The sequence below is a fragment of the Quercus suber genome, unplaced genomic scaffold (assembly GCF_002906115.3).
Source record: "Quercus suber isolate HL8 unplaced genomic scaffold, Cork oak 2.0 scaffold_102, whole genome shotgun sequence".
Classification (NCBI taxonomy): Eukaryota; Viridiplantae; Streptophyta; class Magnoliopsida; order Fagales; family Fagaceae; genus Quercus; species Quercus suber.
In genome coordinates this window covers 1456689-1484022 of record NW_027069567.1, presented here as the reverse complement: position 1 = coordinate 1484022, position 27334 = coordinate 1456689, and the positions used below count along the sequence as shown (strand labels likewise).

The 27334-nt window shown below is 34.9% G+C and overlaps 4 protein-coding genes across 4 annotated transcripts; 3 read left to right on the top strand and 1 right to left on the bottom strand.

Annotated features, from left to right (window-relative positions):
* Positions 1-3228: 3228 nt before the first annotated feature.
* On the top strand, positions 3229-5382 carry LOC112013038 (serine/threonine-protein phosphatase 7 long form homolog). The gene is made up of 4 exons (XM_024045432.2): positions 3229-4112; positions 4476-4566; positions 4688-5086; positions 5173-5382. The coding sequence occupies exons 1-4, from the start codon at positions 3310-3312 to the stop codon at positions 5380-5382; spliced, it is 1503 nt and encodes a 500-aa protein (XP_023901200.1). The 5' UTR covers positions 3229-3309.
* Positions 4691-7376, top strand: LOC136068167 (leucine-rich repeat extensin-like protein 3). Its single transcript, XM_065774930.1, has 6 exons — positions 4691-5086; positions 5173-6038; positions 6139-6262; positions 6921-6991; positions 7218-7270; positions 7369-7376. The coding sequence occupies exons 2-6, from the start codon at positions 5446-5448 to the stop codon at positions 7374-7376; spliced, it is 849 nt and encodes a 282-aa protein (XP_065631002.1). The 5' UTR covers positions 4691-5086; positions 5173-5445.
* Positions 7283-8650, top strand: LOC136068166 (golgin candidate 6-like). Its single transcript, XM_065774929.1, has 3 exons — positions 7283-7735; positions 8316-8443; positions 8529-8650. Exons 1-3 carry the CDS (start codon positions 7617-7619, stop codon positions 8648-8650), a joined length of 369 nt encoding a protein of 122 aa, XP_065631001.1. The 5' UTR covers positions 7283-7616.
* A 9954-nt stretch (positions 8651-18604) lies between these two features.
* On the bottom strand, positions 18605-27077 carry LOC112020904 (CLP protease regulatory subunit CLPX1, mitochondrial). Its single transcript, XM_065774993.1, has 15 exons — positions 26265-27077; positions 25752-25813; positions 24569-24669; positions 24305-24388; positions 22621-22667; positions 21664-21738; positions 21481-21558; positions 21028-21084; positions 20828-20898; positions 20607-20706; positions 20212-20316; positions 19756-19818; positions 19427-19549; positions 18956-19111; positions 18605-18863 (listed from the first exon to the last, which is right to left on the bottom strand). Exons 1-15 carry the CDS (start codon positions 26835-26837, stop codon positions 18792-18794), a joined length of 1767 nt encoding a protein of 588 aa, XP_065631065.1. The 5' UTR covers positions 26838-27077; the 3' UTR covers positions 18605-18791.
* Between the last annotated feature and the right edge of the window lie 257 nt (positions 27078-27334).

Sequence of the window (27334 nt, the reverse complement as noted above, 5' to 3'; positions counted from 1 at the left end):
ATTATTTGCCAAAAAGTTCATCATTTATTCTATTATAAAGTCTTATTTTTACTAGTTTCATAGCTAAAAAAAACTTGTTTTATAGTTGCCGTAAAAACTGAAAGAATCAACACATAACAAATTAATCTATCAATCACATTCTAAATGTTAGACTTCCCGAAATTTCTAATCCCCTACATAGCTCAAATATTGTCCCCCTATTTATGAAAATCTAGATGTAAACTTTGTCCATTTCGAAAATGAGCTTTACATGGCTCTCTTTGCTGGACTTGGTCGATGATGACCATGGCATCATCTACTCAAAGATGACTTCGTATAAACCAATCCCAACAGCAAACATAATCGCACATTGACAAGCCAAAGCTTCCACTTCCTCCACTGTTTGTGGTAGAAGGATTTCTTGTGATAAGGCCCCAATAACCCTTCCTTCCGAGTCTCTAATAATCACTCTGATCCTTGCTGCTTATTTATCTTTGAATATAGCACCATCAAAACTTGCCTTGTAAAAATTGATTGCAACCTTGTTTATCCTCTCCAGTTACTTAATGTCCCAAGAAATTACATCAATTTTCCAAGAAAAAAAAATACATCACTTTTCATTATATCTCAATAGGCTCCAAGAAATTACAACATTTCCACCACTCTGTCCTGATTTCAAATACCAATAAAACTTAACATCACGCCCCTTAACCCCAAAATGCATATATCTTTCTAGAACCATGAATTTATATCCAACAAAGCTAAGAAAATTTATCCAACCTATTAACATCTTAGGTTTGATTTTTGTTAGGAGACTAAAGAACTATTATCTTATACCCCACAATCAAACAACTCATTAGAGACTAGAACCCAAATTTCAACTTTGGGGGCCAATGAATGAAGTATGAACTTTTTTTCTTTTCTTTTTTTTTCTTTTTTTTATATTAAGAAAAAAAAATACTAAGATTCAAGATTAAACAAATTTATGAAAAAATGAAACTCCTATTTATTCATTCTTGAAAATTTTTTTGACAGCCTTTCAAGAATCATCTAAAATTGTTTAAATACTAATTTCATAACAAATTCCTTTTTATTGTATAAAATCTTCTTTGCTATTGGAAAGCCTAATTTTCCCTATTGAACTTGGTTATATAAAGTTCATTTCCTCTCATGGATCCCAAAATAAGCCTCTCTCAATTTTGGAACTGGGCTCTAAATTTGAGAGGTTTTCAGTTGGGTTAGATTAGACATGGGCTTGCTAGGTTTATAAGTAAATGGACTTGAAGTTTCAAATTGGGCTAGAATTAGATGTGGGCTGAGATTTTTTTATTTAAAAAAGGGCTTTGGTATGAGCTTCAAATGTGGGGCTAGTCTTATTGTTTTTGGGTTTAAAGGTGGTACTGGATTTCTAGGTTGGGTCCAAGAGAAGGTGTTGTGACCTGTGAGGCTAATTTTTGATTTGAATTGATGACTCTACGCGCAATGGACCTTTCGAGATGAGGATGCCAACAAAGTGCAAGACAGAGAGGGGCTGATTTTTTTTTTTTTTTTGCTACTCATCTGCTAGTGCAGAAAATATTAACTGAAATGGGGGGAAAAAAAACACAATGTATCAGATGATTTTTTTTATTTAGTTTAATTATATTTTATCATAATTGTCCTTGAAAATTTTGGGTTTATATGTTTGCAATCGGTGTTTAGGAAGTTGTAAATTTGATTGTATTGTGCTTATAATAGATTAACTCTTTTAATATAATTTTTGTATGTATGGGACAAGAGAGTCGAGCATAAAATATTTTTCCAAATTTACTTCTGAGATTATTATATTAACCACCACTTAGAAAATTGAAACAAAAGCTCTCAATCTAGCTGGCAACAATAAAACCAGCATTGAAAACCTTCAAAGTTCTATGTTCTTACACTAACCAGTGATAATTAAGCATTCAAAACTCCATTAATGCTGGCTATATGTGGTCAATTATTTTATTTTATTTTATATTTTTTTTTGAGAGGAGAAAAAAAATTATCATACAATTTTTTGTATGATATAAATTGTAAGATAATAATTTCAAATGGGTCTTTTTATAATTAAATATTACATGAATAATATTTGGTTATTAATTATCAATTTAGTAAATGTTTGATAGCTCTGCACTGTGCACTAGCATTCTATCAAATGTATCAAGTGCATTGCATCCTTTTATTTTGCTCCTGTTGTTGCTTTTTTTTCTTTTTTTTTTTGGGGATGATATTTTAATTTCCCTTCATAACAGCTTTATTTTTGTTTTTTGGGATCAATAACTATAATCACATATACAAAGGTTATGGCATATTACATTTCATCACCATGGTTCTATCATGTGCAGGATTCGGGGGCACTGAAATGCCGTGGTCGTAATGACGAGCTTTGAAAACGACGCCCCATAGTGGTGGATGATCGCGTCATCGACATTGTCAAGAGAGTTGGATTAATTGGGCTATATAGGACCCCATGTAGAGAAATTGATAATAACTTGATAACGGCCTTGGTTGAGCAATGGCGGCCTGAAACCCACACCTTCCACCTGCCATGTGGCGAGACAACAATCACATTGCAAGATGTGGAAGTTATTTTCGAGATTCCAATCGATGGTGAGGCAATTGTTGGAATAACTAACTTGACATGGGAAGATGAATGTCAGAGTATGCTTGGAATTCCTCCTAATGGAAATGTGCTTAAAGGACAAAGGATCTTAATTAAGAAGTTACTAGAAAAAATTGACCACGGGTTGCCTAATGATGCAGCAGAGGTGGTTGTGCATCAATATGCACGGTGTTATATTCTAGCACTGCTGGCAAACACAATTTTACATTGACAAGTCAAAGCTTCCACTTCCTCCACTGTTTGTGGTAGCAGGATTTCTTGTGATAAGGCCCCAATAACCCTTGCTGCTTATTTATCATAATTGTCCTTAAAAATTTTGGTTTTATATGTTTGCAATCGGTGTTTAGGAAGTTGTAAATTTGATTGTATTGTGCTTATAATAGATTAACTCTTTTAATATAATTTAATATAATTTTTGTATGTATGGGACAAGATAATAATTTCAAATGGGTCTTTTTATAATTAAATATTACATGAATAATATTTGGTTATTAATTATCAATGTAGTAAATGTTTGATAGCTCTGCACTGTGCACTAGCATTCTATAAAATGTATCAAGTGCATTGCATCCTTTTATTTTGCTCCCGTTGTTGCTTTTTTTTTGGGATGATATTTTAATTTCTCTTCATAACAGCTTTATTTTTGTTTTTTGGGATCAATAGCTACAATCACATATACAAAGGTTATGACATATTGCATCTCATCACTATGGTTCTATCATGTGCAGGATCCAGGGGTATTGAAATGTCGTGGTCGTAATGATGAGCTCAGAAAACGACGCCCCATAGTGGTGGATGATCGCGTCATTGACATTGTCAGGAGAGTTGGATTAATTGGGCTATATAGGACTACATGTAGGGAGATTGATAATAATTTGATAACGGCTTTAGTTGAGCAATGGCGGCCTGAAACCCACACCTTCCACCTACCATGTGGTGAGACAACAATCACATTGCAAGATGTGGAAGTTATTTTTGGGATTCTAATAGATGGTGATGCAATTGTTGGAGTAACTAACCTGACATGGAAAGCTGAATGTCAGGATATGCTTGGAATTCCTCCTACTAGAAATGTGCTTAAAGGACAAAGGATCTTAATTAACAAGCTACTAGAAAAAATTGACCATGGGTTGCCTAATGATGCAACAGAGGTGGTTGTGCATCAATATGCACGGTGTTATATTCTAACACTATTGGCAGACACAATTTTTGCCGACAAGTCTGGTGATAGGATGCATATGATGTGGGTGCAGATGTTGAGGGACCTTCGCAATCCACCTCAGTACAGTTGGGGGAGCGCTTGCCTTGCATGGTTGTACAGAGAGTTATGCAGGGCCACCGACAGTGGTGCCAATCAGATTGGTGGGGCGTTGCTACTGGTTCAGTATTGGGCATGGTTTAGACTCCCTTTTTTGTGCCCAAGGAAGGAGGACCTCCCACCAGATGATGCATATGGCCCACCATTTGCACCTTCTCCACTGTCCATTAAGTAAGTCTCTTCCTTAACCGATTCTGAAAATTGAAAATAATTCCATAATTTTAAACGACATGACATATTGTTAGACATAGAAAATAAAATTTTAACCTTGATATTATACACATCTTGAAAATAAATAGGATTTTTATTTATTTTTATATATCGTTTTACAACTACTGAGGTCATGTTATTATTGATGTATAATACAAGTGTTATTAATTTTTAGCTCCACCACTAATCATATGTTTAGATAATCATTATTTGGTATAAAGTTAGTGGTATGTAATGTTAAATTTATGATTGCCCATCATTTATTGTTGTTGATTACTTTAAATTCTCAATTCCAAGTATTGACTCTCTCTTTCTTAATTGTAGGACTGTGTGGGTCATGACCACGAAAAATAGCCCCCAAGAAATCTGTCTGGTTCGGTACCGTCAGCTATTAGACTGTATGCGTCCCAACCAGGCACCCAAATTGTGTTCCTTCTATTGTTTATGACTATTGTATTTACTGCTTGTAAAATAACTCATAGTCGAAAATAATGGAACATTGCATAATGTGCTGCCCTTTTATTTGGTTATTTCAGGTGGTGTGGGAGCCATATCAGGATGACTTAGCCCACTTGCCTCCGTTCTGTGTCGCAGGAAGGGATGTATGGATAGCGAAGGTGCCGCTTGTATGCTTTTGGCTAGTAGAGAAACATACACCGGAGCGTGTTGTTCGTCAGTTTGGGATGGTACAAGAAATCCCCCCATATGTTGATACTGATGACGCCCTTCATGACATAGACCTGAGGGGGAAGATAGAGGTGAATTGGAGGGACAAACATGATGGCCATATCCGAGTATGGAATAGTCGAGCACAATCTCTATGTCATGGAGCACGACTACAGGGTGATATGTCACCTACTCATCCATACTTCGGTTGGTATGATAGGGTGACTTGGAGGTTCGTCGACCACACTTCCGCTTCACTTCTTATTATGGTAATCGCTTCGACCTTTCTTTTCAATTTTTGTTGCGTATCATAATTTTTTTGTTAGATGTACTAATTGTATTTTTGTACTTGCAGGTTGCAAGTCACAAGCAAATGTTGACGCAATATCCAGTAGGCAGTCCCATGTACAAACATATTTTAGCTGTACTTAAATATGTGGAACGCCTTCATCGTATAACTGCCAAACTTCCCTTGGAAGAGACTGATAGGGCAAATCCAGATGCAACAGAAGATACTGGACGACCAAGCACGAGCTCAAATCGTGCCAGCCATAGCCATGGTTAGCATGGTGCACCCCATCAGGTTGTCAGTAGGTCGGATCCCCCTCCACCTCCACATGCATCCCCTATGCCAGAGTTCCCTCCACCCCCACATGCATCTCTTGCCCCAGAGTTCCCTCCAGGTCCACATGCATCTCCTTCCCCAGATATCCCCCCACGTACTGCTTATGCAGTTCCTGACCTAGAGATCCCTCTACCCACTGCTCATGCATCTTCTCACCCCGAGATCCCTTCACACACCCCACGTACATTTTTTGACCCCACTCATCTTTCATTTACTCCGCCATCCTTTGATCTTGACTATGATTTCAGCCAGCCGCCACCTATCATGCACACTCAATCCCCTTCGTACAGCATTGGTCATATAGACCATGTACCACCCCATAGTCACTCCATGTCATTCATGCCCACTCCTAGACTGCATATAGATCCAATGACTACGGGCCTCACTCACACTTCATCTGCTACACTATCCTCCCCCGCAGTTGTAGGATCTTCAGTTGTTGGGAGTCAGGCAAATATGCTAGATGTGCATGTTGAGACTGAGCAGGTAGTTGTTGGGTTACAGTCACCCCCACAAGGTCGACCTAAACGCACAACAAAAGCACCTCCTTGTGGGATAGGTGGTCACAAAGCAGGACACACAAGACTGGCCCCACGGTATGACAACTCATTTAATGTAATGAATATTGAGTAATTGTTGTTAATGCTATTATAATTCATCTAATCCATTGTTTGGTTGTAACTCCCATCTTCGCAGCAACGCAAGGAGCCTCACCAAGGAGATGCAGTACCCCCTCCCCCACCTACCAAACATTATAAGAGACAACATAAACGTAAAATGCATTAGGATGAGCACCCCATCTGCATCAAACGCAAAAGCTGTACTCTTTCTAAACTTGACAGGCGTATCACATTAGTCTTTTAAAAATTGAGTTTGTGTTTCCACTAAAATCTATATTATATAAAAAACAAAGTGATGTATCGATTATCTTTATGTGTATTCAAGTTGTCCTTATCCAGAATAATTTATTGTTAACTATCAAGTTGCTGTCCTCTCTTATTATTTGCTACAAGATCTCTTTTTGGTCTGTTCATGTCCTCAACAATTTAGATGAAGAGGAATAAATTATTGTGTAATGTGAAAAGTTGCATCTAAATTCTTGTATACATCTTCATCTTTTGTTATATAGAGGATCTTCTCTGAATCAATAGCTGTAGGGTTATTAATTCTAAATTTTGGCTTTGATTGGGACATTGTATATATGCTTAAACTTCAATGTTTATTGCTTCCTCCTGCACTGAGAATTTTTGCTTTCTGCTTATTAGGGGGTCTTTTACTAGCCTCTTGATTGTTTAATGGCATTGTCAAACCTGCTCTGGTGTTCTAGTTAACAGGTACCAAAAGAGAGCTGCAAAGTTAATCCAAGAGTACACTGCTGCTGCTAACGAAGTATAGGCGAAAAACTGATCTTGCTATTAAAAATTTGACACTTGAAGAATCTTTTTGTATGCTTATTTCCATTTCCTTTTCAAATGTAGGTTGCACAAGAGACACTTTCTTTAACGACAACTGTTCGGATTTATGGAACTGAAAGGAAAGAACTTGGAAGGCAATAATTCTTACTGTTAATTTCCTGTCAAATTCTCAAGTGTCCATTTTTGTAATTGTCTCTTTGGTGGACTCAATGTGCAGCAAGTCACAGAGTCTGACACTCAAAGCATCCATATTTTGTTTATGTGCATGATCATGATTCTTCCAAAGTCAAACCAGCTCCAATAATACCTTGATTCTTTTGGGTTTTTTTTTTTTTTTTTTTTTGGTTATTGTTGTTTTAGGATTTCTTGCAATTTGGTGACCCAACAACATGGATTTGGTATCTGGCTACAAGGTCACTTCTATCTCTCTCTCTCTCTCTAATGCATGTTCTAATAGTTGTAAATTTTTATCATTTGTGACTAATTGATTATAATCGTTTTAATGTTTTAGGCTTTTAATTGTATGGTTAGACCTTAAAACCCTTTTCATATGGTCATCTATAGCATATATTAAAGTTGCAAACTCTAAAATTTCGGTATATGGGTTTATAATGAATGGTGGGCACAATAGTTTTTTTTTTTTTCTCTACCAATGGTATGATTTGATTATGTACAAGTCATGGGCAGAATGGGTTTTTTTTTTTTTTTTTTTTAGTGTGAGGGTTGTTGCCATTTGATTTTGAGCCAATTTATGATTGAATGGATTTTGTGGTTGTGCCTTTTATATTATGTTTGGATGTAATTGAGCTTGAAATGATTGTGCAAGGGGTTGTTGGGCTCGTTTTTGGCAATGAGAATTTTGGTTCAAATGAAGATAGGTAAAGTTCTCTTTTATGTTCATGATATTTATAAATTTGAAGAAATTGAAAATGACCCAGATACGACTTTAGTCTTTTTCTGTCTTAACTAATTCTAGAAGAACTTGTTTTTGAGAAATAAGGGTTTATGACTTATGACTCAGACACACTTTGCATTCTCGTATTATGCATTTTTTTTTTAATAAAATTGTTATCCTGTTTTGTTTTTGGTCCTTCATTAGAGTTTGGAGAGGGATCATTACTGTAATGTGTCTGAACTCAGAAGAAGTTAGGCATTTGAAAATAATGTATCATCTCATTGGAATAGGTGGTTAATGTAAAAATACATTGGTTCTGTTAGGAATTTTTGAGGAATATGCATTTAGCTGGTTTATGCAGTTGGTAGCCTGTTTTCTACTGTATTGTTTTCTCAAAGCAATTTAGTTGCCACCTTTTGCCTCTCTTGCAACTACATTTCTTATGTCCTGAATATTCTAAAGCGTTCTTTGCTTCATTTCTTATTATCATGTATCACTGTTTTATTTGTCTGGAGAAGTATTTGCCTTTTGTAATCAATCTTCTGTGTGCTTTGTATTGATAGCTATGTTGAGCGCTTGCTAGACCATATAAGCAATGGTAAACTGGCTGAGGACCGGAGGAGTGCCATGATTGAGCTTCAGGCTATTGTGGCAGAAAGTCGTGGTGCCCAACTAGCATTTGGGGCAATGGGTGAATGCTTCTCTCTTGTATGATATAGTGAATTAGTTTTTGTGCCATGATTGCGTTTTATAATATTTTTTATTTACTTTTGCAGGCTTCCCTGTAATGTTGGCAGCCTTAAAGGAAGAGCGTGATGCCGTTGAAATGGTGGAAAATCTTTCTTCTCCATATATCTTTATCCCATGTTTTTCCTTTAATTTCAATTCCATCACTTAAAAAAGTATATATTAAGAGAGATTAGTAATTAGCAGAACAATTGAGGTATCCCATCCCAATTACGTTATAGTATATAAACGATTAAGTTTAACGATGTAGCTGTAGCCAAAGCCAATACGGTATTCATCGAAGAAATTAATATGTTGCGAAATTAAAGTAGTAATTAATATCTAGCCATTTTCTAATTTAAATATGTTGAAATCAAGGCAACAACATTTAATTGATGTCCATAATGGCATTTTATATGAAAGCATCACTTACCTAGTTTGGATCATTACCGCTTGTCGAAGCCCCACGGGAAAGCGGACATCTTCTACGGTTATGCCCATGTTGATGACACAGTCCACAGCTCTGCTTTTGTTGAATCTAACGGGTGCCAGGTTCTTGATCAAGAGCAACAATAACTTTCTCAACCTTTGTTTAGACTTTCCAATCCCCAATATCTTTGCAATAGCTCGTTGGTTTCGCCATCCCATATCTTATAGTAAGAAAGCTTATGCCCATAATACTTCCCTTTAATGAATCTCTGAGGTGAGTAATTGTTGCCGTGTGTTTTTCTTGCAACAATGGAACAAATTCTGTTGTAAGAAAATTACAGTTCATCATTCTACCATCAAGGGCCATGGCAAGGGGTGTACAACTGTGAGGACCCCTATAAGATGTGACCATCCATAGACATGTTCAGGCTTCTCGACTGCCCAACGTACCATATGCATGACTCATCGACGCATTTCACAGACAGTCTACTTTTGGTCAACCTACTAGTGATAATGTTTCTGTTATGCTTTGCGGCGTAAATTGTTAATGCACGTTTCACCGCCTCTTTATTCGCAAATACAACCCTTTCGCAAAATTCATGTCCGCATTTCAAGAAGAACAAATGCATGCTGAACAACTTCAGGATCAACCATATTTTCCCAAGTATTTTCATAAAATGATGAGGCAGGAGGTCATAAACAAGGGTCGTATTTGTAACATGCTAAACTCTGACATTAGCGTCCGCATTATATCTTCATCACATTCAGCCATATCATCAACATCAGGAATTGGAGAAATTTCATGATCATCAACACCCTGTCAAAGTCACCATTATCAATCCTCTCTTCGTACTCATCTCTATCGTCAGGATCTTCCCCAAACAGTCTTCATCTTCATCTTCAACTACTGGAACTGTAGAGGATTCACCTCGATGTGTATAAAATTGATCTTCATATCTATTTCCAAGTTCGCTCTCAATTGTTGCTAGTGTCCCTTGAAAAGGGGTGTATAGCCTCCCAATGTGGTGCATTGATCATCTAGGACTGCAACTTGTAGAGATGTAGTTGTTTGTACAATTTCTTCCTCTACGCCGACTTCCGCACGTGGCTTCAAAGTGACATACAACTCAAAATCTGCTGTTTGTTCCATTTCTGCATCTTACTAAACATGAATTTCACATGTTTGTCCTCTGTTATCTCCATATTTCTGTAATTAATGCATTGATTGAGGACTTCATATGGAGAACGGAAAGTAATATGTATGTCATGCAAAGCAGGGTTCACTTGCAACTCTTCCATAATTTTTACTTTCAGCTCATTCAGGGTCTTTAGTTTACGGCGTATCATCATATAGTAGCACTGCATACCCGGACCTTGAAATGAGGATCCGTCATAAGGGTTGGCATTGGTAAGGGGTCCACCGTAGTATATATTTATAAGGATCATTGTCAACCTATAGATCATCAAGTGCAATTGTGTTAGTTACAAATTCATAAAACTCAATCAACATTAATCACAATTTTGCGTATGAAATGCCAACAATGCTAACCTCAACCAAATTTGCATATACTCACCTTTAGTAATCTTACAAAAATAGTCATTACCAAATTCATATTCTTTAAAAATTTCAAATCATTCTAGGGGCATGACTTTCAAAACCCATTCAAATAAGTTATGATGAACAAAAATATTATATACCAACCAGTTATCTATTGAAATCTTTGTTACAAATACTATCTTAGGTATCAACTCATAATCCATTTCATATCCATGATAAAGACCTAAAAGTACTAAATATACCTAATAATTGATCACAATATTTAGTACTAAATATTCCCAATACATCACAATAGTAATTTTTTAAAAAAACTTAGCATATTATCACAATATTTATACTAACAACCAAAACAATATTCCCATATGTTGTAATAACATAATTAATCACAATATTTGTACTAAATATTCCCAATAATCACAATGTTAATTTAAAAAAAAAACTTAGCAAATAATTTAATCACAATATTTACACTAATAAAAACAAATTCCAATATGTTGTAATATCACAATATTTAGTTCTAAATATTCCCATAATCATCATAATATAATGTGTGTATATAATGTATTCATGATCTTAAAGTATATAATGTGTTTTTGTTAGTGTAAATGTGTGTATATAATGTATTCATGATCTTAAAGTATATAATGAATTCATGATCTTTTAGTATTCATGATCTTATAAATGTGTGTATATAATGTGTCAAAAAAAACTAGCAAGTAACCAAAAAAAATTACAATATATTAACAATTTAATCACAATATTTACACTAACAAATAACAAAACAAAATTTTCCTAATATGTTTTAAAATTTTTCATCAAAAAAAAAAAACTAGCAAATCACATTACCTGAGATGATGAGTGTTGTGTGAGCAAGTGAGGGAGAAGAGCTGTGAGATTAGACTGTTGTTTGTTTTAAGAAGTGCTGAATGTAGTGTTGTGTGAGTGCAAGTGCTNTCCCTCAAGTCGAAATCTGGCCTCTGGGTTTCCGGTTCTCGCTGAACCCCATCCATCTCATTCCGTATCCTAGATGCACAGGTCGACCTTTGCCCGCAATAGGTTTGGGTCAGGCACCCACTTTGGACCGTCCACATCCCTCCACAATGTATCTGACATTGGCACCACAAATGGATGTGAGTAGGTGTGAATGGCGTTCTCCAAATATAACATGGGTCAATATATGTAGTCCCATCTTGCCCAAGTGCTGAAGAGCTTTAATTGCATGAGAACAAGGGATCTTTCGATTTTGCCACTTTCCACAACGACATGTTCTGGCTATTAGGTTTACTTCATGACTATGGTGTCCCCCTCCAGAGCTATTGATGTTGTATGCAGTAATTACTTGATATATACCATTCTGATTATTATACGCTGCTATTTGGTGTGAAATAGATTTTTGCAGGTTTTTTTCTATAGATTTCTAAAGCATATTTACTCCATACCTTGGCATTTAAGAGATCATGAGTAATTCCTTTGTGTCGATCATGGAAATACGCAACAAGTTTGCTGTGTGTGAATTCAACCATTGCAGCAATGGGTAGGCCACGGGCACCTTTGAGTACTCTATTGAAGCACTCCGAGACATTCGTTGTCATAGCCCCATAACAGTATCCCACCATCATATAGCTGGGTCCACTTTTGTAAATCTCTTTCATTAGATATGTGTATGGCATGATGGATGAGTCGAGCTCACTTTCTTACCGCTCGGTTCTCCGTTTCTTCCTAAGGGCCTGGATCTCGGCTTCCTTAATAGGTTGCATGTACAACTCAAATTTAGCTTCCTGAGTAGCATACCCCGCTTGCAAGGCCAATGACTTTAAAGTGGCATCCTGAAAATGCGTGTTGAAGTTGCTCAGCAACATGTCAAAGGCAATATCTGTGAACTACTCGTACTCGTCATCATTGTCTTAGGCCAGTTTGCAATTGCATTTTGAATACCCTTATGTCCTTTGAGTACTCCATTGAAGCACTCCGAGACATTCGTTTCATAGCCCCATAACAGTATCCACCTCATATAGCTGGGTCCACATTTGTAAATCCTCTTTCATTAGATATGTGTATGGCATGATGGATGAGTCGAGATCACTTTCTTGCCGCTCGATTCTCCGTTTCTTCCTAAGGGCCTCGATCTCGGCTTCCTTAATAGGTTGCATGTACAACTCAAATTAGCTTCCTGAGTAGCATACCCTGCTTGCAAGGCCAATGACTTTAAAGTGGCATCCTGAAAATGCGTGTTGAAGTTGCTAGCAACATGTCAAAGGCAATATCTGTGAACTACTCGTACTCGTCCATCATCGTCTCTAGGCCAGTTTGCAATTGCATTTTGAATACCCTTATGTCGGTCAGAAATTATGCATATGTCCTTATCTGCTATCACACATCCCCAGTGTATTCCTGAGGCATTCTAAAAACCACAAAAAAAAAAAAACTAGCAAAATAATCACATTACCTGAGATGATGAGTGTTGTGTGAGTGCAAGTGAGAGAGAGCAGGAAGAAGAGCTGATGAAGAGGAGTGTTGTTTGTTTATGAAGAGGAGTTTTATGAAGAGCTGATATGTTCAAAAAGGAGCTAAAGGTGTGACCAGGTAAGAAGGAAAAAGGTCCCCAGTTGGGACCCATGATGGCAACACGTGGAAGGGATGGGACAATTCTTAGAAATCGAGTCCAGAGGAGACGATTTCCAGCTGTGCACGTGACTCTCTGCCACCCCTTTGCCATGGAAGAGATTGGGATGAGATATCTGAAAGGGGCACAGAAATCGACTCCAGAGGAGACGACTTGTATGCATAGAAATCGACTCCAGAGGAGACGATTTCTGTGTACAGAAATCATCTTCTCTGGAGATGATTTGTATGTACACAAATCGACTCCAGAGGAGACGATTTCTGTACACAGAAATCGTCTCCTCTGGAGTCGATTTCTGTGCGTACTGTAACCTACTCCTCCGCCTCAGCTCCTGGCGAAATAGAGAATGCACAGGAAAATCGACTCCAGAGGACTCGAATTGTTAAAAATAAAATTAGTTTGAAAGTTTGTCTAACTAATGATATTGTTTAGGATTAGTGGTTATTTTCTTAAAAATCCCTGGAAAACTCTTTGGGTTTTTTTCCTTGGTTGGTCACCATGTCCATGATTACAACAATAACAAAATATATATATATATATATATATAACAAATTAAATCACTCTTTCTTTCTTTTCTTTTTTTCTTTTTTTAGAGTTGCAAATGCAAACTATGGCATCCGCTTCTAACTTTATCAGCTAAGCTAACTGAAGCCCACATTTAAAGCACCTTTACAATAAGGATAAAGTAATAGAAAAATAATAATATAAAAGAGTGAAAGAGCAACCAAAAAAATATTAAACAAATCAAAATTTCAGTCTCTAGTCTAGGCCAAAGGCCAATGCCTAGAGCTTTCTCCCCTACTAGAGAAAGGCCCCAAATTTGGGGAGTAATTTTTTTTTTTATATATAAATATCTTTGGTATATATTAAAAAAAATTTAGATTACATTTTTTTTTTCACAATTAAAAAGGCCAAAAAATTAAGTAATGCTAGAGATAGAGATAAAACAAATTTAAATAAATAGGTCTTACAAATAGACATGTTACTAAGCACAAGTAATTCAAATAGAAAAATGTTAAGAATATTATAAATTTTACTGCATAACTTCTTCTTTTTTAATACAAGATAAAAAAAATTTATGCTAGTTTAATCTAAATATATATGGCTAAATATCTTTGTCGACTATCCACTATGCTTTGTGTGAGATGATTTTTTTTTTTTTTTCATCTAGAATAAAATGACTAGTGGGAACAGGTTTTGCTCATCTATTACAGGCTGTATTTTCACCCCGTCTCATCTCATCCCACCCCAAATTAGGGTAGTATATAAACTAAACTGTTTATGATTAATTTGAACTTATTTAGAAAAATGTTTATTTCTATTTGTTTGTTTAGTAAATAAGTTAAGTTCAAACCCGAATTTAAGCTCGACTATTAAACGAGTAAAGTTTAAACATAATAATGTGTTTGCAATCAAGCCCATGATTTGAGGCACAGTTTAACTATATAAATATTATATTTTTATATTTAAAAGTTAGTAAATAGATTCATATAAGTTTGGGTTGTAGTTTATTGATAATTTAAACAGTTCATTCATAGTAAAGATTAACAAATTTGTGAATGAGTAAAAACTTTTAATCATGGTTTTACTATATATGGAAAAAAAAAAAAAAACAAATTGATCAAATAGTTCGTGAACAAGCTATAACTTATTCGACAAGAAAACGAACCAAACTTAAACATGTAATCTTATTTAATATTGAGCACGAGCTTAACTTATACTTGAAATAAAATTTAATGAAATCTAAACTTTTAATATGTGTGTTTTTATTTAATATATATTTAAATTATATATACCATCTTAAAATATATTTATATATATATATATATATATTTTTTTTTTCTCCACTTTCTTAGCACTTTCCTAATTGTATCTTTGTTTCATAATTGTATCTTTGTTTCTTTCATTTCTATCTCTGTAATGTCAAATCCATTTCATTAAGAATCGGCTAAATAGCAAAACATCGCCAACCTCCCTCGCCCTCGTCCCACTCCACTTTGGTCTTGTGCGGGTTTTTCTACCCTAAAGAGAGGGGTATAAAACCCCTAATTCAATCTCATCTTGCCCTCTTGTCATTCCTAAGTAGGACAACAACAAAATAAATTAAGTTATTGTTAACAAGTATCTTAAAGATACAAGTTAAGATTTTCATACTATTGTATTTAAAAAATTTTTAAAATGAAAAATAAAATTGTACACAAGTATTAAGGAAAATTGTATGGAACCACAATAGTTGCATATTTATTTGTTCCTCGAGCTGTGACCTTAGGGCACACAAGAGTATATTATATCTTCCTAAAACACTTTTTAAATCTACATTTTATCTTTTGAAAAAAAAGGGGTGGGGGTGGGGGGTCTCTCTAGTCTTTTTTTTTGGTAAAAAAGGGAATTAGATGCATTTTGAGAAAAGGATGTCTTGTTTAAGCAAACTAGATTCTCAACTGTTAAGACAAACACATAAGCATCTTTTTTTTTGTTAATATTGTGGTTTATTCCAATTAAGTGTTTCAATACCTCGATCATATCATAATCATTAACATATTCCATTGTCCTATATATGTCAATAGTATAAAGTTTTAAGAAATTTATTAAAAATTTATCTTAATTTAAAATTATTTTGTTAGTGTAGCTTTTTTTGTTTTAATAAAAAATAGATCTACTTCTACTACAGAAGGCTTTATTTATTTATTTATTATTATATATTTTATTGTTCAAACGAGATGATTTTGGTCAAATCTTTTTCTATTATGTAATATACATTTTATTTTCAATCACTAAGCTGTAATACTAGTTCATCATCTATTGAGTTTGTGATTATTGGACCTCATCACAATTGTAACAAATTTATGGCATATATTACTATAGAATTAGTTTTCCTAACCGATCTGGTTAATGAAATTTCAGAGAAGTCATAATGGATTATATTTTTTTTAATTCCATCTTTTAAATTTAACATTGACTTGGAATTTTTGTTTGAAAAACCTGGCAATCTATATCTTGCGGTGGTTTTTTTTTTTTTTTTTTTGTTCCCCTAAATTACTGCTAGGCAGTTCTAACTCCTTATTGTAGGGTCTATAAGAAATAACTAAATTTATCTGGATTCAATATATATATATATATATAATCTCATATATAGATAGTGTAAGAGGCATGAATGATGCCAGNATTCTTAGCACTTTCCTAATTGTATCTTGTTTCATAATTGTTCTCTTTCATTTCTATCTCTGTAATGTCAAATCCATTTCATTAAGAATCGGCTAAATAGCAAAACATCGCCAACCTCCTCGCCCTCGTCCCACTCCACTTTGGTCTTGTGCGGGTTTTTCTACCCTAAAGAGAGGGGTATAAAACCCCTAATTCAATCTCATCTTGCCCTCTTGTCATTCCTAAGTAGGACAACAACAAAATAAATTAAGTTATTGTTAACAAGTATCTTAAAGATACAAGTTAAGATTTTCATACTATTGTATTTAAAAAATTTTTAAAATGAAAAATAAAATTGTACACAAGTATTAAGGAAAATTGTATGGAACCACAATAGTTGCATATTTATTTGTTCCTCGAGCTGTGACCTTAGGGCACACAAGAGTATATTATATCTTCCCTAAAACACTTTTTAAATCTACATTTTATCTTTTGAAAAAAAAGGGGTGGGGGTGGGGGGTCTCTCTAGTCTCTTTTTTTTGGTAAAAAAGGGAATTAGATGCATTTTGAGAAAAGGATGTCTTGTTTAAGCAAACTAGATTCTCAACTGTTAAGACAAACACATAAGCATCTTTTTTTTTGGGTTAAATATTGTGGTTTATTCCAATTAAGTGTTTCAATACCTCGATCATATCATAATCATTAACATATTCCATTGTCCTATATATGTCAATAGTATAAAGTTTTAAGAAATTTATTAAAAATTTATCTTAATTTAAAATTATTTTGTTAGTGTAGCTTTTTTTGTTTTAATAAAAAATAGATCTACTTCTACTACAGAAGGCTTTATTTATTTATTTATTATTATATATTTTATTGTTCAAACGAGATGATTTTGGTCAAATCTTTTTCTATTATGTAATATACATTTTATTTTCAATCACTAAGCTGTAATACTAGTTCATCATCTATTGAGTTTGTGATTATTGGACCTCATCACAATTGTAACAAATTTATGGCATATATTACTATAGAATTAGTTTTCCTAACCGATCTGGTTAATGAAATTTCAGAGAAGTCATAATGGATTATATTTTTTTTAATTCCATCTTTTAAATTTAACATTGACTTGGAATTTTTGTTTGAAAAACCTGGCAATCTATATCTTGCGGTGGTTTTTTTTTTTTTTTTTTTGTTCCCCTAAATTACTGCTAGGCAGTTCTAACTCCTTATTGTAGGGTCTATAAGAAATAACTAAATTTATCTGGATTCAATATATATATATATATATATCTCATATATAGCTAGTGTAAGAGGCATGAATGATGCCAGATCGTTTTTGTTTGCTCTACATGATTACATGGATTGAATAAGGATTCTCCCTATGCCTTTTTCTTTTTTTCTTTCATTTTTTTTTTTTTTTGCAATATGATTTTGGAAGTAGAGAGTAGAGACTTCACAATATCACGTCAAGTTTATCACAATTCTATTCTCTAGTGTGACACCAAATTCATATACTAAAACATTATTCACTTAAGGATTTATTTGTTTCTTTTATAAAGATCAGAATTGTTCATGAACCATTGTTTTTATAATTTTGCTTTTGTTGGCTAAGTAACATGTAAATGCAAGTACTATTTGCAAATGGCACAAATGATAGGAAGTTCTTGGGGTTTCTATAATCTATCTACAACTTTTTTCTGCAGTACACGTGGCGCATGCATTCCATCCCATTAGGCAATGATTTTAAGGCCCACTTAAAAGGTTGTGATAATGCAATCTAAAGGTTGAATAGCTCAAAAATATGGACATTGTTCTCGTGATTCAGTAGGTAGATATAAAAACTAGTCCTCAATTGTGCATTGATTTTTGATTGAACATTAAGTTTAAGAGGTAGAGAGTTAAAATCCATTACAAATCTTGAAGTTACACTGATACAAAACGACCACCTCACCCAATCGATGGGATTTAAATATTCCTAACTCTCATTGGTTTCAATATATTAAAAACTTATTTTAGAAACCTGCTACCTAAACAAAATAGGAGGAAAAATTAAGCCAAGCCATCCTTATACAAAGGACAAAGAACACAATTTTTAGATGTAGTTGGTCTGCAAACCACACGACAGTGAAAGAATAATCAGTCTAAAGAACATTTTAACTTTTAATCGACGACTTAGGTGTGAAATACCTTTACAATGAGCTAAGCCAACATTTAGTTTTTTTTTTTTTTTGTTGGTTAAACTATGCAAACATTTAGTTACATCATAGGAGTCTTATCTTAACAAATTAAATGGCTATTGGATTATTCTCAAGGGCACATATAATATGTACACACGCACATACATTTATATATATGCACAAGCCAACATCTTCATCAATCAAATATACCAGGCTCTGTTCATTTTGATGGTGGTTGCTGCAAGACTGAATCAAGCACTGCACACCATTGGATGATTATAGTATAAAGTACAATTGCATATTATATCATTATTAAAAATAAATGTACAACTTATTATTATGTACAAAGGATGAGAATACAATTGAATTTCACCATAGGTTACATGCTGGCAACAATAGAAGGAGATTCTATATCCACTTCAGGTTCTACATCAGACCCCTCTGCAGTGGTCTGTAACACCAAATCAAATCGTTAGACATTAAAAAATTTGTGGATAATGTCAAATAATAGCTAAGGTTATATCCTGCCATGTAATTACTCACCTCTAAATCCTTTACTTTTTGTTGTGAAAGATAACGATCCAATGCACCCTTTCCATACAGGATCTTAGCTCCAGATCCACGTCCCTCGGATCCAACAGCCTCTTCATCAACTACAACTGCATCTATTATATCATCACCTGTTCTAATATCGGGAATCTGGAAAAGATTCAAAAGTTATAAGTTGCATTGTCTTAAAATGATAATTCCTAATGTTTATGGAGCAAAAAATTAGGAGAAAAAAAATTCACTGCCATACAAAGAACAAAAACACATGGACTGGGACCTTTTTGGCCACTTGTTGCACTCTATTAACTTCACACCAAAATCAAAAATTGCACATGCATCGCAGATATACATCCTCCCTCTCACAGTGTGGGGGCCTCAAAGCTTTGTGGTATGCAAACGCTGTGAGTGGGAGGATGCATATATCCAATACATGAAATATCTTCAGAGAAGGCAAAAATTGCATACCTCAAACATAGACTCCATCAATATATTCTCCAATATTGCCCGCAAGCCCCGAGCCCCAGTGTTTTTAGACATTGCCTTTTTAGCAATTAATCTCAAGGCATTTTCCGTTAAATGCAGCTTGACCTGAGATGAGTAAAATTCATGTCAATGTGGCTTTAAGATGATCACATTTGCAGATCATGAAAAGCCTGCAACATTTTTGAAAACAGAATGAGCAATGGATTCTGCAAGTCTAACATGAACAAGCAAGAATTCAACAAGTTGAATGGATGGCTGGAGTTCAAGACAATATTATATGAAGAATGATGAGCCTCAGAAAAAAAACTTACACCATTCATCTGGAACATCTTTTTGTATTGTTTCCCAAGGGCATTTTTTGGCTCTGTAAGAACCTACAAAAAGATCATTGCCTTTAAGAGTCACAGAGGAAATTGACTTGTGTTGAATAAAAAGGCTAGAAAAAGATTATAATGATGGCAATTTCATAAATACATTTAAAAGGACCAATCACATGAGACAAATAATTTCCCACCAGATACAGCCAACAAAAACCAATGGAAAAGTATCTAAAAATTCTGGCCAGATGTGTTGAATCTTATTCATGAGTTTTTTACTGGAGTCTGCCCAGTTATCTCTCTTCAATATCTCTTCTTGATCCATACATATTTGATCCTCTTTTTCATAAAGTAGAAAGCATAACAGCATAAAAATAAGTACAGTTACATAAATGCCAGTCAGACAGAAAATAGTTTTTAGAACAAGACAAACAAATCACAACATATCACCTGCACAAGTTGATTTTCAGTTAGAGCTGACAAACTGACAAGGATTGGAAATCGTCCAACAAATTCAGGTATTAAACCATATGAAATGAGGTCACTACTTTCAACCTGCCAAAACAACAATTGCTTTAGAACATGTACATCTAAAACCGCTGCAAAATATTAGTTAAGTAAACTATGGTTTCTTCTTTTATTGGTTATTACACATGCACCTTGTGGGTCTTGAATACATGACCTCACCCTCTGCCTTTACTCTTACAAGGGAATGAGGTGCCATTTGAGCTATAGCTCATTAGCTAAACTACGGCTTTTTGTTAAGAAATCTTTTAATGAAAAAAAAAAGGAAAGAAAAAGGCTATTAGCTGTTACATGTTAATTGAAGACTGGTGTGCACTTACAGTCTCCAATAAAGATGATGCAACAGAAGCATCTGTAACACCACCAGCCCTCATGTTGGCACGTACTGGAGCACCAAATCCAATAGAAGAATCTTGGCGCCTGTAACAAATGCCAGACATTTCCAAGTTATTTATTCATCACCTTTATTATTATTATTTCTAACAAAATAGGAAGCTCCAAATAACAAATACCACAAGATTCATCTCTATATTGGGCTAACCTTTCTGAGATTGTTTTCTCCAAGTCAATGAACGCACCTCCACAGATGAAGAGAATATCCTTCGTGTCAATCTGTGAAAAGTAAATAACAGCAAGTATAGTTACAAACTATCTTAATCTGATCTGTGAAAAGAATACAACAGTGCATACGTGGAAGATGTAAATAGTATAAAAAAGGATGCTTTCAAGTCCCTTCTGTACCTGTATGTTTTCGCCTCTAGGATGCTTTCGAGCTCCCTTCTCAGGAACATTGACAACCTAGAACAAATGGAAGTTCATAGATCAGACCATAAAGAAGTAAAAAATTCACTCTACCCAATAAAAGTTTAGATAACTCATATCAGTTAATTCATTCATCTATGCCAAGGTTATAATATTCTACAGAAGGGCTCGGAGGCTGCCTCAATAGTACCAGACCATCTCCATCATGTTCAAAGGACAACATACCTGGTGGTTCTTACTTGTTACCCAAGGTGGTATCTCGTGTAACAGGTATATGCAACATCACTTTCCCATGTATGTGGATCTATGTGTGTGGATCCCACATACATGTAAGGAGCATTGCATACACCTATTGCATAAAATACATTCTAGTAACTTAAAAGAGACCATCAATTAACTAATGTCTTCAATTTACATAACAAGTGCACTTACTGTTCCTTCCAGCATCTTCAGCAATGCCTGTTGAACACCCTCCCCAGACACATCTCTACTAATATTAAGGCTCTCGGCCTGCAAAGTGGATAATTGGAAGATGTCAATAGTATAAAAAAGGAGCATGGAAGTGGTCTTCAAAACAGAAAGAGATAGAGAGATTGACCAGAAAAAAAGGGAAACCTTTTTGGTAATCTTGTCAACTTCATCAATGTAAACAATGCCTTGCTGGGCAGCTGCCACATTATAGTCAGCAACCTGAGACACAAATGCCCATGCAAATAATTCATAATCATTAATTCACCTCATATGCATAGAGGTGCATATTTACACCATTTTATATCATAAAATAGAGTCTGTGTCTATATTCATTGAAAAACTTCATGCTCTATGAGAATTAATTAAATTAACACCCCAACGAAGGTTATTGATTCAGTTTCTCGTTTAGACTTTCTTAACATTATTGATTCATGCTTTATGAGAATTGATTAAATTAACACCACAACAAAGTTTATTGATTTAGTATATTCCTTTCATGTAAGCTGTATAAAGCTTAGTGAAAAATTGTTGTACAATAGTGAATACATTAGAGACTTAATTATTACTAGAAAAGAAATTGAATGTAAATTGGACATTTGAATTTTCTTTGTGATATACTTACATATTATTCTAATTATATAAGATAATTTTTGCTTCTTTGAAAGTTACAATCTCATGAATTTATTCTTTTTTTCTTTGGCAGGCGAGCTCATAATTTTTATAGTATGCACATATGCCAATAGAGAGAACAACTAGACCTTAGTTTAGAGGTCGTTTATGGATCCTCAACAAACCACATGTATTCTTTCCTCACGTTCTCTATCATCTCCTTACTTGACATATCATTTTTTACTGCTTCTACTAATGTTAAATTAGGTCATCCTCTATCTTTTTCCACCTCCTCCACTTGAATTAACCCACTCTTCCTCATTAGTGCATTAATTGCTCTCTACTCATGACCAAACCATCTAAAGCAACTCTCCCTTATGTCGTCTTTTTATTTTTATTTTTATTTTCAGAATATATTAGATTTCAAAAAAAAAAAAAATATATATATATATATATATAATGCAAATAAGTGAATAGGCTTGTCAGAATTACCGTAAGGAGTTTGTATAAAATGGACTCCACATCTTCCCCTACATATCCTGCCTGCACATAACAAGACCCATTAATACTTTTGCTCAACCACATTGTAACTCTTAACAGATAGCAACTAAACTTCAAACCAAAAAAGGCAAATCAGTAATTACTAATCACAATAGAACATGTCTGTACATAGATTTGCTCAAACTAAAAAATTGTTTCACTTGAATCCTTCAAAAGAGTGTATGTGTGTGTGAGAGAGAGAGAGAGAGTTCTGGTGTAACACATTAAAGGAATATGTCATAATCTTTAATGTTGCATTGCAAAAGAGATTGAAACCTCAATGGTTTTCCAGTTCTAGATGATGCTGAACCAAAACCAATATTGGAAAGGGGAATGGGAAGGAGATGTCTAAGATTTGAGTAGCTCAAGGTTTTAAATTGTAATATCTACACTTTATCATCCCAAACTATCAATTAATTTGCAATGCCTCCCATCAATGTTTTAAATTGAAGGATTGATCCTATAATTTAAGAGAATTATTGCAAACTACCCCCATAGTCTAAATTAAACATTAATGATGATATAAATCTACGCATGTGATGATTTGGACCACTTTACATTTGGAAGGTATCCCAGGTCTTTAGGGTTGTAAGTGGTGTAAAAAGACCGAATTCCAGCCCTTTTCTCCTTTAACCTAATTTCTTATTAGTGCTCCACCAATAGTAGCGATTGAAACAGTGTAGAGTGATGCACCAATCACAGTGAAACAAGCTCTATATCAATCTAAAAAGTCCACAAGAAAGCAAAACTTAGAAACATAACAACCTCAAAAATAAGAATTGAACATTGGAAACAAAGCGGAAGTACTACCATCGCAATTGAACTCAGATGGTTAGGACTTAGGAGTGGGTTCACCTAGTGAACCCACGCTCACTCTACAACTCAAGGAACCCAAGCCAAACTCTTTATAACAACCCCCCCACCCCCCTTTTTTTTCTTTGAGAAAGTATTTGTTTTACTCAGCAAAAGTTACTTTTATGATGGTATTGTAAAAAGTCATAGAAAGGAGAAAGCACATGAGAAATGTGTTTATGACAGGGGAATGAGTTGAACTAATGAAAAAGCAGGGAAGAAGGATGAGGAAGGAGGACGTTAGGGTTTGGAAATCAGGCTTCTGTGGTAGAGCAAAAGTGAAACAACCAGACTTAAATCAAAGAGAAAGCAACGACAAGCATGCTAAAATTCAAAATTACTAAAATACCCCCTCAATCTCTTCTTTTCTCTTCTTTTTTAATTTAAAAATACACAACAACAACAACAACAACTTTCTCCACCTTTCTTAGTTACCAAACCCTTTCCTTCGCTGAAACTCCTCTATATTTCTGTTCCACATCAACCTCTTCTTTCTCACCCTTAAAAATCCAAACATTCTGTCACCTTTTCCTTTCTCTAGCCCTCTCAAATTTTTTTCCCCTTTCGTGTGTGTATGTCTTTAGAAAACCCTTCTGCAACTTCCTCAAGTCCCAAATTTGCAATCATAACTCTCCCCTTCTTCCTACCACTTCCACCATGCTTTTTCCAAATTTCATTCACCATAAATAACATTCTTCCCAAAAGCATTTTAGCATTTGCAAAATTCACAACAATATATATATATATATATATAGACACACACGCACAACAAAGACATATCAACTTGCCTGAGTTAGTGTAGTTGCATCTGCAATAACAAAGGGAACATTCACAAACCGGGCCAAAGTTTTGGCAAGTAATGTCTTCCCTGTCCTTGAAATAGCATTTGAGACCAAGTTAGACTAGTAACAAAATCAACTAAAGTTTTTGCATTTTTATATGGATAAAATCATAAAATATGAAACCAAGATCAACAATCTTTAGCATAGTGAAAACATAAAAAATACAAACTTGAAAGCACTTTGATAAAAGGATTACACTAAATTACCTGAGCCTGTTGGCCCCATTAAAAGAATGTTACTCTTCTCAAGTTCCACTCTATCATCATCCATTTCCTCTACTTTCTTGTTACTTGAATCTCCTGCCGACCTAACTTCCCAAATGGTAGTAACATGTTAGATATCATTACCTAAGCCAAATAACCATGGTTAATTGTAGTGATGAGGAAAAAGAGTTCACACACCAACTATTGGCCTTGTAATCCAAGGTATTTATGAATCATTCCCATAAAGGGAGGCCAAGCAATCAATTTCTACAAGCCCAACAAGGCGGTGACGGTGATGCCAAATCTATAGCAATTTAATTGGTGCAAATGGAGTGATCAGTTCATTCATTCATTTTATGCATCAATGACATAGGCATGCGAAGAATTTAAATATGACCAATGTAAAATATTGTATACATTTATATTGATGAGGATAAGTTTAATCACAAAATGACTATGATAGCATCAATTTATCTTTAAGGACAGCTTTTCATTGGTTAGGAGATGATACATTTATTTGTTAATGGGGTATGAACATCAGCTAGGTGATTTAGCTTTCTTGAAATATATATATATATATATATATTTTTTGGATAGTGCAGGGAACCTTTCTAAAAAAGAGCCCTTTAGACTTGCCTTTAGCTAGTGAAACCTACGGGCAACTGACCCCACCCACCAGCACCAGTTGCTAGGTGGTCTGTGGTCTAGGGGCATTCACCCCTGATGGACTAACCAGATCTTTAAAAGAATTGAAGCATACCTAAGACAAAAGTAGCTATACGAAACTATACAAAATTAGAAGATCATTGATATTGACATTACAATTCTCTGTATATGCTCAATAAAATTGAGCATTGGAGTTAATATTAATTCTCTTCCTAACTAAGATTAAAGATGACACAATCATTAATCATGTACTTTCTCTAGCACCATACACATGTGAAAGCATGCCTGAAAGCACAACAGCAGCTAAGTTTAGAGGAAATTAAGAGTAACCTTAGCCAAACCCACATACTTCATTGCACAATTTTTATTTTCATGAAAGTGGCCTCATATACAACAAAGCAATGTAGGAATAGCTTCTTATGGCAACCACATTATGCTATATCCTTCCTAGTAGATACATGTAGAAAAGAAATGAAGGACATATATTACAACTTATGTATATTAAAGGTACGGAACCAACCACTTTTGTAGGGACTCATAATATATCCTCTTATAGTGATTGTAAACAGCCACAGCAAGCACCTGTATTCAAGCAATTGAGTTAGTAAAACTGTGAAAACAGAAAATTGCTCCACATTAACACAATACTACCACTGAATATGCAATCAAGACCACATGACATCGATCATCGCAATATAAATATAAGTGACTTATCACACACACTTCTAAAAATACAGAAATAATCCTTTGGATCTATCCACTTGAAAATTTCTGGCAACTATATCAACACTATCTTTTTCTTAAAATACATACAAGAAATCAAAGCCACTCCCCAAAGAAGCAATCACAGAAAGCTCCACAAAAATCTAGAAAACCAAAAGAGATAGAGAACAATCATCATAAAGACACTATTTTTAGCATAAACCAAAAGAGCTAAAGAGTACTCAAAATGCACTTCCTCCATTGAAAAAACCATAAAATCCATACAAAATAAAAAAAAATAAAAACTAAATGTAAACAAAATTCAATTCACCTTCTTAGCCCTCTCCTGCCCAATTACAAACTTGTCAAGCCCCTTACAAATCTCCTTTGGCGTGGGAAAACTATTACCCAAATTAGACCCTCCCCAAGCCTCATCCTTCGAATTCGACCCGAACCCACCACCGCCTGAGCCGCCACTCGCACCGCCGCCACCACCGCCGCCGCCGCCACGAACCACATGCATGCTCGAATTGCCCGACCGTATCACAATCCCATCTCCAGACCACACCTCCCTCGGGTCCCCACCATCAGAGCTCAACACAGTAGCATTAGCACCACACCTATTGCTCCAATTCTTGTCGAGCTGAGTGAATCTCCGACTGAAATCGGAGAATTGGGTACCCTTTTCGATGAACTCGCCGCGCAAAGACACGGGCTTGAAGGAAGTGAAGTGATAAGGGGTGTTCATGTAAGGGTCGTCCCACTTCGTACGATGCGCACAGTGAGAACTAGCTGCCGTGCCGATACGACCGTCGTGCATGTAGTTCAGTAGGAAGTACCGGAACTGAGAGACCGTCAACGACGTCGTTTCCTTGTAGGGTTTGGATCTGAGAGCTGCGGCCATAATTAGGATGTTGGGAAAAATAAAATTTTATTATTTTCCCGGGAAAGTGAAGGAAAATATGAGAGAGTTTTAAGCTGTCAGAAATAGAATTTTGGGGGTCATGGAATTGGTCAAAATGAAATCTTGTGAGATGGGTTTGATAGAATCGGAGCCGAATTGAAATGGGCTTGTCTTAGATTTTGGGATTATCATGTATGGTTGGCAAATTTTATACTAGGTACATAGGTATTAGAGAGAAAAAGACACAAAAAAAAAAAATCAGGAAAATATCCAAATACAGTTTTTTTTTTCCTTTAATATAAAAATACCCAAATAAAATTGTATATAAAATACCCAAATATGGTTCAGTTTTCATTTAGATTTTTTTTTTTTTTTTTTTTTTGGGTGAGGAATCATTTTGAGAATTCTCTATAATCTATCAATTTTGGTGAATCAGTGGGCTGATCTATAAAGCGACGTCGTTGGAGTTTAGCATATGGGAATAGGAGGCCCATGTA

Coding starts and splice junctions, on each gene's coding strand:
- LOC112013038 (XM_024045432.2), top strand. CDS start 3,310: ATGACATATTGCATCTCATCACTATGGTTCTATCATGTGCAGGATCCA. Junction 4,567..4,687: donor ACTGTATGCGTCCCAACCAG/GCACCCAAATTG, acceptor TGGTTATTTCAG/GTGGTGTGGGAGCCATATCA. Junction 5,087..5,172: donor CCGCTTCACTTCTTATTATG/GTAATCGCTTCG, acceptor TTGTACTTGCAG/GTTGCAAGTCACAAGCAAAT.
- LOC136068167 (XM_065774930.1), top strand. CDS start 5,446: ATGCCAGAGTTCCCTCCACCCCCACATGCATCTCTTGCCCCAGAGTTC. Junction 6,039..6,138: donor CACACAAGACTGGCCCCACG/GTATGACAACTC, acceptor CCATCTTCGCAG/CAACGCAAGGAGCCTCACCA. Junction 6,263..6,920: donor CTGCATCAAACGCAAAAGCT/GTACTCTTTCTA, acceptor TTTCAAATGTAG/GTTGCACAAGAGACACTTTC.
- LOC136068166 (XM_065774929.1), top strand. CDS start 7,617: ATGGATTTTGTGGTTGTGCCTTTTATATTATGTTTGGATGTAATTGAG. Junction 7,736..8,315: donor TTTGGTTCAAATGAAGATAG/GTAAAGTTCTCT, acceptor TTGTATTGATAG/CTATGTTGAGCGCTTGCTAG. Junction 8,444..8,528: donor ACTAGCATTTGGGGCAATGG/GTGAATGCTTCT, acceptor TTACTTTTGCAG/GCTTCCCTGTAATGTTGGCA.
- LOC112020904 (XM_065774993.1), bottom strand. CDS start 26,837: ATGGCCGCAGCTCTCAGATCCAAACCCTACAAGGAAACGACGTCGTTG. Junction 20,707..20,827: donor GAGAAAACAATCTCAGAAAG/GTTAGCCCAATA, acceptor CATTTGTTACAG/GCGCCAAGATTCTTCTATTG. Junction 19,819..20,211: donor CTGAAAATCAACTTGTGCAG/GTGATATGTTGT, acceptor ATCTTTTTGTAG/GTTCTTACAGAGCCAAAAAA.